The sequence below is a fragment of the Hippocampus bargibanti genome, linkage group LG11, assembly GCF_051943395.1.
Source record: "Hippocampus bargibanti isolate YZ-2025 linkage group LG11, ASM5194339v1, whole genome shotgun sequence".
Lineage (NCBI taxonomy): Eukaryota > Metazoa > Chordata > Actinopteri > Syngnathiformes > Syngnathidae > Hippocampus > Hippocampus bargibanti.
Window position 1 is genome coordinate 6,700,275 of NC_142744.1, and position 12,921 is coordinate 6,713,195.

General features: G+C 39.1%; 2 protein-coding genes across 2 annotated transcripts; both read left to right on the top strand.

The window, feature by feature from the left end:
• Positions 1 to 378: 378 nt before the first annotated feature.
• uqcr11 (ubiquinol-cytochrome c reductase, complex III subunit XI) lies at positions 379 to 3,301 on the top strand. Its single transcript, XM_089009059.1, has 3 exons — positions 379 to 443; positions 842 to 972; positions 2,967 to 3,301. Exons 1-2 carry the CDS (start codon positions 394 to 396, stop codon positions 960 to 962), a joined length of 171 nt encoding a protein of 56 aa, XP_088865185.1. The 5' UTR covers positions 379 to 393; the 3' UTR covers positions 963 to 972; positions 2,967 to 3,301.
• A 405-nt stretch (positions 3,302 to 3,706) lies between these two features.
• mbd3a (methyl-CpG binding domain protein 3a) lies at positions 3,707 to 12,006 on the top strand. The gene is made up of 6 exons (XM_089008892.1): positions 3,707 to 3,898; positions 5,194 to 5,353; positions 6,895 to 7,032; positions 9,484 to 9,574; positions 9,667 to 9,844; positions 11,212 to 12,006. The coding sequence occupies exons 1-6, from the start codon at positions 3,885 to 3,887 to the stop codon at positions 11,393 to 11,395; spliced, it is 765 nt and encodes a 254-aa protein (XP_088865018.1). The 5' UTR covers positions 3,707 to 3,884; the 3' UTR covers positions 11,396 to 12,006.
• The last annotated feature ends 915 nt before the right edge of the window (positions 12,007 to 12,921 follow it).

Below are 12,921 nucleotides of genomic sequence, written 5' to 3' on the forward strand. Positions count from 1 at the left end.
AACACGATCAATCACATCAAAACGTATTTCACAAACAGCGCACTGCAAACCAATCTGTCCAACTGAAATACAAATCTGAAATCTTTTTGAGGGGGATATAAAAATTCACAACATTAAAAATTCTGTAACATTAAAAGACACCATTTATTACAATATTCCCTCTGATATATATTATATTGTGTTCTTGAGAGTTTTGAAAGGCGGTTATAAATTAAATGTATCATTATAATATATTATTATTAATTAAAAAAAAACCGTAATTCTATTTTATGCCCTCTAGAGGGCAGACGTTGCCTTTATGTGTTTTATTTATAAAGCGAACAAACCACTAACGGAAGTTCCCTGTTTGGTGCCCGTCGCGTCTGAAGGAGGGCAAAGAGGACACGAACGACGATGTTGAGTAAAGTGGTCGGACAGAAATATGTATCCATTGCTAAATCATGGTAAGGTTCCGTTTTTCAAACGTTGCTTGAATGAGAAAATATCCGTGCGTTTCACGGATTTAACTAACCATAACTCGTCAGTTAGCATTTAGCCTATCTAAGGGAGGTCACAAACAAAACATCGTTGAGGCACATTTCACTACCTGAATATACATATACGTATATATGTTTGTTACCGTGTTGTAATAATAATGGAGCTTGGAAATAAAACATTACTACACGTGATACGATTATTGATTTTTGATTTACATTTGTCCAGTTTATGCCTTAACGCGACGAAAGCTGTGAAAACAGAATTGACGAAGCACACAATTGATTTTTTTTGTAGTACAGTCGTCTATGTGAAGTATTTGATGACAGATAATCCACGGTAAGTATGTTCAACCTTACCTTCACAGGATCCCAACACTGGCGGTTTGGGGCACAGTGGGTGGTGTAGCTGTGGTACACTTCACAGATTGGCGAGTATTTTTGGACTACGTTCCCTACATCAATGGCAAATTCAAGAAAGATGAATAGTGGTGAGCAGGTGAGTACATATTGTTAGTTTGAAACTCCTATGTTTTGCTTTCTACTTTCATTTCTTTCATAACTTTGCTGCTGTGAAATGTAAATTTCTCCATTGCGAGACTAATAAAGGCAAATCCAATCCAATCCAAACCTAGCGTACGTTAAAGGACAACCGACGCCTCCGGACAAGTTATGTCCATAATTTGTAAAATGGCTTCGAATGACTTCTACTGAGCGTATTTTAATAAGATTCCACCGCATATCGCTATATTTTACGTTTTAAGACTCGCTCTGAATATTCAGGATGTCTTGTTTTTGAGTTGGTGACGAGTCCGTACGTGACGTCACTAAAGGACTGCCCTTGACCGTAAAAAAGAAGCATTGTAGCGGTCCTTCCATCACGTCAATGGATTTTGCTGGACTTGTTTGGTCTGTGGACCTCGTGTTGCACCCAAAAGCCGCCAGAAGGCCAGAAGAGGGCATCCAGGCGCCATATAAGGAATTTATCAGCCTGTGGAAATGGAGGTGGCCACAGGAGGTCGCCATTTTGTGCCTCTTTTTTTGGTTGAGAGATTTTCCCCCAATGTTTGCCTCAAAATGGCACAAATAAATTCTTTAATCGATTGCAAACGTGTATGCTTTCCTCTTCAGAACTATTTGAATCATATTCATAACTGGATGTGTAACAACAAAGCATATTCTCCGAATCTGAAGCCATTGTTTTGATTCACAATCAATGCAAGACGTCTTGGCGTGACGTCACGAACTGGGGCGGGACTTTCTGAAAATGCCCAATTCGCAGCTCATTTTTTTTGCAGATTTTGGACACTTTAAGTCATTTTTATTGGTGTTTTGCATTTGACTAAAAATATCAGCCTGCGTGTTTTGGGTATTTTAGATGCTATAAAACGTTTTTCTGGTGTCAGTTAAAAAACAAAAAAGTGACGTCGGTTGTCCTTTAAATAAACTGTCTGTACAGCAAATAAGAATCTTTCCTCAGTTACGAGTTACTTGATGTCAACATCAGTCGTAACAGACAATTTGTAAAAATATATAAAACGTGAAATGAATATGGAACATAGTGAAAGTTAGCATCTTGGTATTGCCTTTGACACCCATTCTAGATTTTAATCATTATAGATTTTAAATACACGACTGATTTTTTTTTTTAATAGAAAATAAAATGGAATCATCACTATTTCCTTTTGTGCATCTCAGATGAACTAAAACAAATCATGATTGTTGCATATATATCTTATTTTCCTTTCGGCTTACTCCATCAAGGGGTCGCCACAGCAAATCAGTGTCCTCCATCTTTAGAGGTTTGATCCGCATGATTGTTGCATATATATATATATATATATATATATATATATATATATATATATATATATATATATATAGCCGTTGTCGTGGATGTAGCGGTCCCGAGTGATGGGAACATCAGAAAGAAGGAACATGAGAAAATCGAGAAATACCAAGGGCTCAGAGAGGAGCTGGAGAGAGCCTGGAAGGTAAAGGTGACAGTCGTGCCTGTGGTGGTCGGAGCACTTGGGGCAGTGACCCCCAAACTCGACGAGTGGTTGCAACAGATCCCGGGAACAACATCGGATATCTCGGTCCAGAAAAGCGCAGTGCTGGGAACAGCACGGATACTGCGCAGAACCCTCAAGCTTCCTGGCCTCTGGTAGAGGACCCGAGCTGAAATGGGGACAGACACCACCCATGGTGGGTGAGACGAGGATTTTTTTATATATATATATATATATATATATATATATATATATATATATATATATATATATATATATATATATATATATATATATATGGTCATGCAGCAGCTGAAAACTATTCCAAGCCAGACAATGCAGACAATATGCAAGAGAGGTATAATCCACTGAAGTGTCTGTTGTTGTACTTTTAGTCTGACTTGCTTATATCAAATAACAGACATATCCTCTTATTTATGTATTTTGACATGGTTCTTTTTCCCATAATTGTTTTTTACAGTTTCTTGATGGATTCAACCGAGATTTTGAACAAAGACTGCTACACTCGCTATTTGTCAGTGTATCATATCACAGCCTGCACTACCCATCCTGGTGCTTCAAAATATGATCATCATCTTCATCGGCTGTCATGCATTTGGGGTTCAGCAGTTCTACCTCAACCCGTAAAAAACTTGAGTGAAAAGAATATGAACTTTTTTTCTCACTAAACATATTTTGGAGGTTAGCTATTTATTTGTCATCAATGTCAACAAATGTTCAGCTGCCCTTCAACTATACTGTTCTGGAAAATGAACTAATAAAACAAATGTGAAGTGTTGTGTTTTTTAAGTTGTTCACTTGCCATCAAATTGACCTTGAATGCAGTTGATAAAATGCTCAAATCTTTTGATGCTTCATCACATTGTTAGTAATGTTTTGGCCAAATTTATGTTTGCCAGGTGTGTTATTTATATTTTAGCATCTTACACGTGTTGATGTGTTTAAAAAATACAATTCGCTTCCTATAACTTGCCATTTATTAAGAAAAAGATGCCTTTATCAAACAAATATATTCTAGAAGAAAACATTTTATTCTCTGATTACTTGTTAGCAATGTCATTCTATTTAATTAATGTGGAACCCCCCCCCTCCCAAAAGGGTCTCCGGGCCTGAATTTGGTCGCCTCTGTCGACCACTTTTCACAATCGTCACTTCCGTACGAGTTTGAGTTCCGCGGATGGATTACAGTACAACCGATGGGTGCGTGATGTGGTGGGCGGAGTGATCTTTGCCTGTAAAGGTCCTGTTTGAGGAATGGTGATCGATAAATACATTTCACGGTGCAAATTCATGACAACGATAGTATAGTTAGTACTTGACATTTGCCACTTTTTAAGAGCCGGCTTCGACTCCACGCTGAACGGGGACGTTTGGGAATATGGAGCGGAAAAGGTAGGAGTTGAACGGTTTTACACTAAGGGGAGTTTTTTTTCCCCCCAATGAAAGTTTGCTCAGCAGGAAATACGTATGAGTACCTACACGCGTCTTGCGAGGTGCAAAGTTAACAAACGGAGTTGTTCTCCCAACACTAACGTTGAAGATAATCACATCCTTGTTAGTGGCTTCATTGTGCATAATAACGTGACTTCTGCTGAGTGTTTTTGTCGTATAGAACTCGGGGTGGTCTGCCGTTCCCGCTAGCTTGATTAGCTAGCCAAGTTTCATTGTTTACACGCGACTTGGGCGACGTTGGCTGCTTGGAAAAAAACACCAAATCGAGATGCATTTTTTTTAATCTGAAAGCGCTTTGGTGTTTATTGCTTGACGTAAAACTGCTGGAGAATATCGCTAGCTCACATTATCGAGTTATGTGCATTTAATCAGCGTGTGGGTTTTCTGACGTGGATGTGCCCAAAACATCATTGGGATTATATATGCGTAAAGGCGTTATGGGGAAAAAAAGAGTTTAATGGTCGTCCGAGCACGATTTTTTTCGTTCTGTTTTATTTATCTCCTTCCAGTCACCGTGCTCTACATGAGCTGCTTTTGCAGTGCTTCGGCTTGATGAAGACGTTGTGGGCGTGGGCGATTTTGATTGACGTCTTCATTCACCTGTAATTGCGCTGTTAAGCAAGCATAGTGACACCCTATACCCGATACCGGGTGTCAAAAGTCGTCATATTACTAACTCTACTGATAAAACCTCTAAAAACACATGTAGTATTTGACAGATAAAAATAATTCAAACAAACACCATCAAATGTGTGTAAAACTGTATCATAATTACGTCTACATGTGTCATCAATACATTTATTTTGTCTGGTACTTCCGGAACCCTTTCTCCTGATTGGCTGATAAGTTTCAGGTAAAAATGTCGGTCAATAAACTTATATATAAAATCATTCAATGTTTTCAGAAAATTCCACAAAGATGAATCTTTCTGGTTGTGTCAAGCTAAACTCGGCATGATCTTTTAACACAATAGTCATAAATTGTTGTGCTATTTTCATCGGTGTCATCAAGTTTATATATATATATGTGTGTGTGTGTGTGTGTGTGTGTGTGTGTGTGTGTGTGTGTGTGTGTATATATATATATATATATATATATATATATATATATATATATATATATATATATATATATATATATATATATATATATATATATATATATATATGTGTGTGTGTGTGTGTGTGTGTGTGTGTGTGTGTGTGTGTGTGTGTGTGTGTGTTTTTCATCTGCAGTGTACCAGTTAGGCGTATCCTCGGCAATCCACAGACAGCACGGGGTCCCGCCAACAGCTTTTACATGGAAGAGGCCGGCCAGTCTCGTGCTGCACATTTAGTTCTTACTAAAGTTCAGCGAAGTGGGCACAAGCATCATGATGTCAACCATCAAATTAGGGTGAGAATGAGCTCTTCCAGTTTAAAAAAAAGTCAGAATAATCATAAAAAATGGTTTACAATGCCTATGAAAAGTAATATCCAATGTTGTCCATCCTCTACAATAAATTATTATTTTACTATGGGGAAGAAGTAAATCCAGCCGTTTCGACACAGCCAACCGAGCTCATGCTGCCAAACGTGTTACGATGGTTCAATTTATTGAATTGAACCTACCGTGAATGCTCTTAAATCACTTTGACGACGTTGCCCATATATCTTTTTCCATTGTGTTGTTCCCCTTTGTGGTAGTTTATTCATCTGTCGATGGAGTACGCGCAAAGTTCTCTTCACACTTTAGTTTAATCAGCTATTTTATTATTTATCATTTATCATTAATTTATGGTTTTATTGTTCCGTGTATTGTTCTTTTAATTTTAAAGGGTCCTTGGGTATTCTGAAAGGCGCTTGTAAATTAAATGTATCATCATTATTATTATTATTATTATTATTATTATTATTATTATTATTATTATTATTATTATTATGTCAAAACCTGTGATACATTTTTTCCGCCGTCATTTTAGCTCACTGTAATCGAAACACGGCAATGCTTTCATTTCCAACTGGCTCAATTTTAATTTATCGTGTTATGATCCATTGCCAGGACCATTTTTACTTTAGCTGCTAGATGGCACCAGCAAACCTCACAAAAAAGGCTGAATCTGACAAATTGTCATCAAGGAATCTGAGGAATAAGTCAATGTCCTTCCAGGTCTTAGCTGAAAGGAATCAAACCCATTCCACTTTCTGAGATCACTCAATGGGTCATTGAATGAACCCTAGCACTCTGCCAACACTGAATATAACAATAATACATTTCATTTATAAGCGCCTTTCAAAACTCTCAAGGACACTTTACAGTCACAGGATATTTTTCTGCGGGTAAGCAGCGGCAGCCACACGCGCCAGCGTCCACTCAACCCGGAAGTTTCAAACAATAATTGGACTTCATTTCAAAAAGTGGTATTTTTTCACATTCTGTTCAGTTTTTCATACAATACCCTGTTATTTTATTTAGCTTAAAGCATTTTTAGCAGGATTAAAATGGATAAATTATATTTCAATTAGGTTCAATAGAGACTTAATAATTCATTGTCCCACTCTAAAGTGATCCTTTCCTTCCACAAAAAAAAAATAATGAAACAGCATTTATGCTCTCCGGCCACATTCCGAACAATAAACACGCACTAAATTTTAGCATAAGCTAGCTATCTATTAGCTATGTCCTTGAGAGTTTTGAATATATAAATACAATGCATTATTATTATTATTATTAGCTATCTATTAGCTAGCTCGCTAGTTTTCTATCTACAAAAGTTACTTCCGGCTTGAGTAACCACTGGTGCGTGTGGCTGCCGCTGCTCACTCACAGAAAAACTTATCCTGTGACGGTAAAGTGGCCTTGAGAGTTTTGAAAGGCGCTTATGAATGAAATGTATTGTTATTATTATTATATTTTGTTTTTACTTGTGTGTTTCTCATATGTCTGCTTTCAAAAAGGCCAAGCCAGACTTGAACACCACACTGCCCGTTCGACAGACGGCCTCCATCTTCAAGCAGCCGGTGACCAAAGTAACAAATCACCCGAGCAACAAGGTGAAAACAGACCCGCAGAGGGCTGTGGACCAACCGAAGCAGGTGGGGCAGACCACATTTGATTATTTGTTTTATGGTTGGGGAGATAATGATGCAGTGGTTATGACAGCCGACGTCTCCGGAAAAGTTGTGTCCATAATTTGTAAAATGGCTTCAAATGACTTCTACTGAGCGTATTTTAATAAGATTCCACAGCATATAGCTATATTTTACGTTTTAAGACTCGCGCTGAATATTCAGGAAGTCTTGTTTTTGAGTTGGTGACGAGTCCGTGCGTGACGTCACGAAAGGAACGCCCGAGACAGACAAAAAGACGCATTGTAGCGGTCCTTCCATCACGTCAATGTATTTTGCTGTACTTGTTTGGTCTGGGGACCTCGTGTTGCACCCAAAAGCCGCCAGATGAGGGCGTCCAAGCTCCAGGAGGTCGCCATTTTGTGCCTCTTTTTTGGGTGAGACATTTCACCCCAATGTTGCCTCAAAATGGCACTAAATAAATTCTTTAATCGATTGCAAACATGTATGCTTTTCTCTTCAGAACTATTTGAATCACATTCATAACTGTATGTGTAACAAGGAAGCATATTCTCCGAATCTGAAGCCATTGTTTTGATTCTCCAGCAATGCAAGACGTCTTGGCGTGACGTCACGAACCGGTGGCGGGACTTTCTGAAAATGCCCAATTTGCAGCTCAATTTTTTTGCAGATTTTGGACACTTTAAGTCATTTTTATTGGTGTTTTGCATTTGACTAAAAATATCATACTGCGTGTTTTGGGTATTTTAGATACTCTAAAACGTTTTTCTGATGTCAGTTAAAAAACAAAAAAGTGATGTCGGTTGTCCTTTAACTTTTCTTTCAAAACAGTAAGACAACAAGCATTATGGTAGTAACAGCCCTAACAGGGCAGAAACACGGCAGTAACACAACAGCAACACGTTAGCATTCGCTAACAGGTGTGGGTATAAAAACATACCAAGTCACTGAGACACGGAAAAAACACATTAGCACTCACTAACAGGGCTGGTTACTAAAACATAGCAAGTCACTGAGAGTTGTCCTCATCTTCCTCCTGCGTTTCGTATTGGAATAATCCGATATTCCTCGCCACACTCTCATTCTGTCTTTTGTTCTCGCTGTAAGTGTCACTTTCATCCTGAGGGAAAGTCAGTCCCGAGCTTGTGCTCCCCTCTCCGTCACGCAGCAGACCGGCTTTTTGAAACCCGTGTTGGTCATGGTTTATTTATTTTTTTATCACACTGCTCCACTGGCGGACTTCTGCAAAAGTGGCTCTTCGCATATGGCCAGTTTTGGTAAATGGTTTCCCGCCGCTGGTCGTCCAAGCCTCCCATTCAATTCGGAAGTGCCACTTTAATTCGCACGCGAATTTACATTCAACTTGCGTCTTCCTCAGCACCAATGGCACATATATTCGCCCGGTCTCACTCTTACCTTTAGTGCTCGAGTGCCCCCTGGTGGCCGTTAGAAACAAATGCATAAATTAGCCGCATCATTGCATAAGCCACAGGGTTGAAAGCTTATGCAGGTAACAGCCGAGTTACGACCGGGTTCCGTTCCGACAAAACTGTCGTCAGTTAAACGCTCGTAAATCGAAGTCCATTCAAAATGGCCGACATGACGTTTACACGACAGGGTAGTATATGATGTCAATTGTTGTTTTTAAGCAACGTTTTCTATTGAATACTATTATATACCACATTGTTTTTAGTGTCATTTTTATCATTTTATATTTCATATTATCGATTTTTATTACTGTAATGTATACAAAACCTGTACAGTTCATTTATACATTTTAAACTTACCTTTTAGTGTCATTTTTATCATTTTATATTTCATATTATGGATTTCTATTTTATATTTACATTTTATATAGTGGGTTACCCGCAGAAAAAAATATGTGGCTGTAGAGTGCCCTTGAGAGTTTTGAAAGGCGCTTATAAATGAAATGTATTATTATTATTATTATTAGTAGTAGTAGTAGTAGTAGTACTACTACGGCTGTTGAAAAATCGCTCTCCCGCTAACAGCCAGAAGAGGTCGTCTGACACACGCGCTCGGACTCAGGCGGACCCCGGTATCTGCACTGTATAACTACTGTATTGAGTGTAGTCACGCTCAATCAATACTGTAGTTATACAGTGGTAGTGTGTGACACGCTGGCGAGCCAAAATTGTAGTACCCGTTGCCGGTCTGGCGGTCGTGGTCGTAAGTACGGGTGGTCGTAAATCGCGCCGGTCGTAACTCGGATGTTACCTGTAGTCCGGAAATTACGGGACATTGATAATTTTACAATCTTGGAATGAAAAATCGCTTGATGTTATTGACCTCCTTTTTGATATGACGTGTGATAAATCACAACAATTTACTCGGCGCAGGTGTGTGGAAGGACTATCGGGTCCACGGTGGGTTCACTGTATACTGAATAATAATGTCATTTTGTCAGCTTTGACAAGTTTGTGGTTTGAATCGCAGCTCTTCTGGGAGAGGAAGCTGAGTGGATTAAGTGCCTTTGACATTGCAGACGAGCTGGTGAAAACCATGGATCTCCCCAAAGGCCTACAAGGTGACCGCATTTGGAACAAAATAACATAAAAAACAGACGACCGTTTTGGTCACCTATTCAACTTTTTTTTTTGTCTTTTGGCTCATCCTCAGGTGTCGGGCCTGCGAGTTCTGACAAAACACTGCTGTCCGCTATCGCTAGCGCCCTCCACACAAGCCCCGCGCCTGTCACCGGCCAGCTCACGGCGGCCGTGGAGAAAAACCCGGGAGTGTGGCTCAACACCACGCAGCCTCTCTGCAAGGCGTTTGTGGTAACAGATGAAGATATCAGGTGACATTTTTTTTGGTTAATTAACTCATTCACTCCCGTTCACGAATTTATACTGGAATTGAAAAGTATGACGTGGAACGCCATTCCCGCACTTGTTTGGATTTTGGTTTTTCTTTCTTGGGTACCAATAAAGTGCTGGTCAGACCTCCGGCAATGTTTTTCCCTCCTGTGTGGGGACAGCATTAGCCTTTTGGACAGCCTGCCCCATTTCTAGCTCAGCTAACATTCTTATTATTATTTTAACTCATTCACTTCCATCCGTGAATTTATTCGGGAATTGAAAATGTGGGTTTTGGTTTTTGTTCCTGGGGGGTGCCGATGAAGCGCTGGTCAGACCTTTGGCAATGTTTTTCCCTTCCACGAGGGGGCAGCATTCCCCTTTACCCCCATGTTAGCGCTTTGTTATAGCTTCAGCTGTTGTTAAAGTGCTATATAAACCAATATTTATTTACTGCTTTTGCCTTTTGTACAGTCGCCCTCATTTCAAGCTTAGATAACTCCAGACCCATATGACATAGAAATTACTCTTTTTTTCTGATGAAAGAAGAGAGTCTAAGGTTTCTTACGCTGCATTGAATGTTTATGTGGTCCTAAAACTCAATATTCCGTGGGTCCTGCAATTTGAGTGACAATGACAAAAACCCTGGCACTTGAGTGGACACATTTTTGCACATCATCTGGCAGTGAATAAGTTAATTGTCAGCGGGCAGACGTTACGCAGACCAATTCCGTATTTCTGCGCGGTAAGGCGCTTCGGAGTACAGTATGAGGGCTCACCTTCAATAAATTGTCGATTTTAAAACAGTTTTCATATATCGGGCGCACCGCATTACAAGGTGGATGAGAAGAGAAGCTACAAAAGTGGCTGTGGTTGCATTATGGAGCCACTAGATGGAGTTACACTAAAGGAATTACAATACAATACAACTTTATTATTATTATTAGTAGTAGTAGTAGTAGTATTTTAACCCCCATCTGTTTAAAATTGCATTCGTAGTCTAGTTTAGTCCGCTATTTGATTATTTATCATTTTATTTATGGTTTATTGTTCTGTGTATTGTTCTTTTAATTGTAAAGTGTCCTATGGTGTACAGAAAGGCGCTTGTAAATTAAATGTATTATTTATATTATTATTTATTTGTAGAAAGCAATCACAACTGCTGCAAAAAAGTGAAGCAACGAAAATAAGTGTTAAATGTAAAAAAACATGTCAATTTTCCACTATGTCCAGTAGCCTTTATTTGTATTCATAATGGGAAAATGACAAACTACTTTCCCACGACGACTTTCCCTATTTTTAACGACGCAAACTAATTCAAGGTCCACAATGAGGGCGGCTGAATTCCTTTTTGGTCTATGACCTTCAGGAAGCAGGAGGACCTCGTGCAGAGTGTGCGAAGGAGGCTGGAGGAAGCGCTCATGGCAGATATGCTAGCTCACGTCGAGGACGCCGCTGTGGTCGCGGCGCCCGGCACAGTCGAAAACGACGACGATGACGGCGGCGAAGAAAAGGAGAAGGGGGCCGAGCGGGTGGAAAAGGAGGAGTTATAGCCAAGGTACACAAAATGGCTGTGTTCATTCCAGTAGTGCTGACTGATTTTTTTTTTTTCTTAAGTCGTTTACCACAACTTCAACTCAAGTCATCAATTATCTGGGAGGGGATTTTTTTTTTGTCACTACTTCAACTAAAATAGAACTGATTTTTTTTTGTCAACTGAAAAGGTGCTCAACGTTTCAGCGTATACCTCCATCGATTTTTCACCAGATCTGTTTGGTGCTGCACACTATCCATTCAGTGTCGTTTTTCATCACGCAGCTGCTAAACAAACCTGATGTATGTGAACTGTAAAATATCTGTAAATGTGCATCCATTTGTGAAGAACAACGCCTCTTTTTTTTCCATATCCCAGCCGCCACTCAAGTGATATTTATGCAAAGGAGCAAAGAGAAGATTGCGGAATCACTACATGCGTGCTGTACTTTTTCACGCTCTCTTACGTTGCGCTCCGAGAGCTCAGATAGTTTTGTGGCTTTCATGTATTCTTGATGGTTTACAATTACTTTAGGTCATGTTATATAATGTTGCGCTACAATGTAAGAAACACTGATACTTAAACTACTGTACATGAATCCAATATTGTTAAATAAATGCATCTTTTGGACATGCGGTGTATTCTATTTTATGGATTTGGGGTTCAGATCTTGGTTCAACCAATTATTCCTATGACCTTCCTATGCTGCTGAAGGTCATTTGCTGAGTATTAGGACAAAATATGTTACGAGTAAGGCAAAACTGCAGTCGTTGACAGCTGCAATTATACTGCTGGCATATAGCATTTCATTAGTTGTACTCGCTTGTACTATTTGGCATTTGACTCAGCATGATCCAGACTTGATCTTAGTCTTACTCCATGGTGCTTTCTACTATCTTTGTGACTGCTTTATATCCTGTTGTCCATGTTAAGCGCTTTATTACCGCTGCAGCTGTTGTTAAAGCGCTACATAAATCAATATGTATTGTATTTTTGCTCAACTTGTAACACAATTAGTTGACAATTGATTCATTGTACTTTTAAAGGTAATAGTGGAGAAGCTTTCCTAGTAAAATACAGATTTACTACAAGTACGCCAGAGTAGTTCCAGTATGCAGACTAATGAATGATGGAAAAGAGTGTTAGACTCACATTTAGCAACCAGATTTAAAGAAATATTGAAATGACTATCAATTGAAAGAAATATTGAAATGACTTTAAATTTAAATCATCTTCATGCTTTTATCTTTTGGTGACTTTTTAGTCATAACTTCTGAGTGTGTACCTGTTATCTATCTCAAGGTCGAGTCTATCCTTTGTCTTAATTGGAAAATTCCAATTTTCACCAGTAACTTTTTCTATTTCCACGGACGACAGATGCTGGGCCGAGTAGTGTTCCTGGCACAGCACCCGTTTACTTCCCACTTTTTATTGGAAACAAACTGGCAGGAGTAATGGAAAAATAAACTTGTCGGTAAGACACAAGATATAATAAATGTAATTCTCAAAATGGTGAGGGTTAAGAGCATAATGGTGCATTTAAGA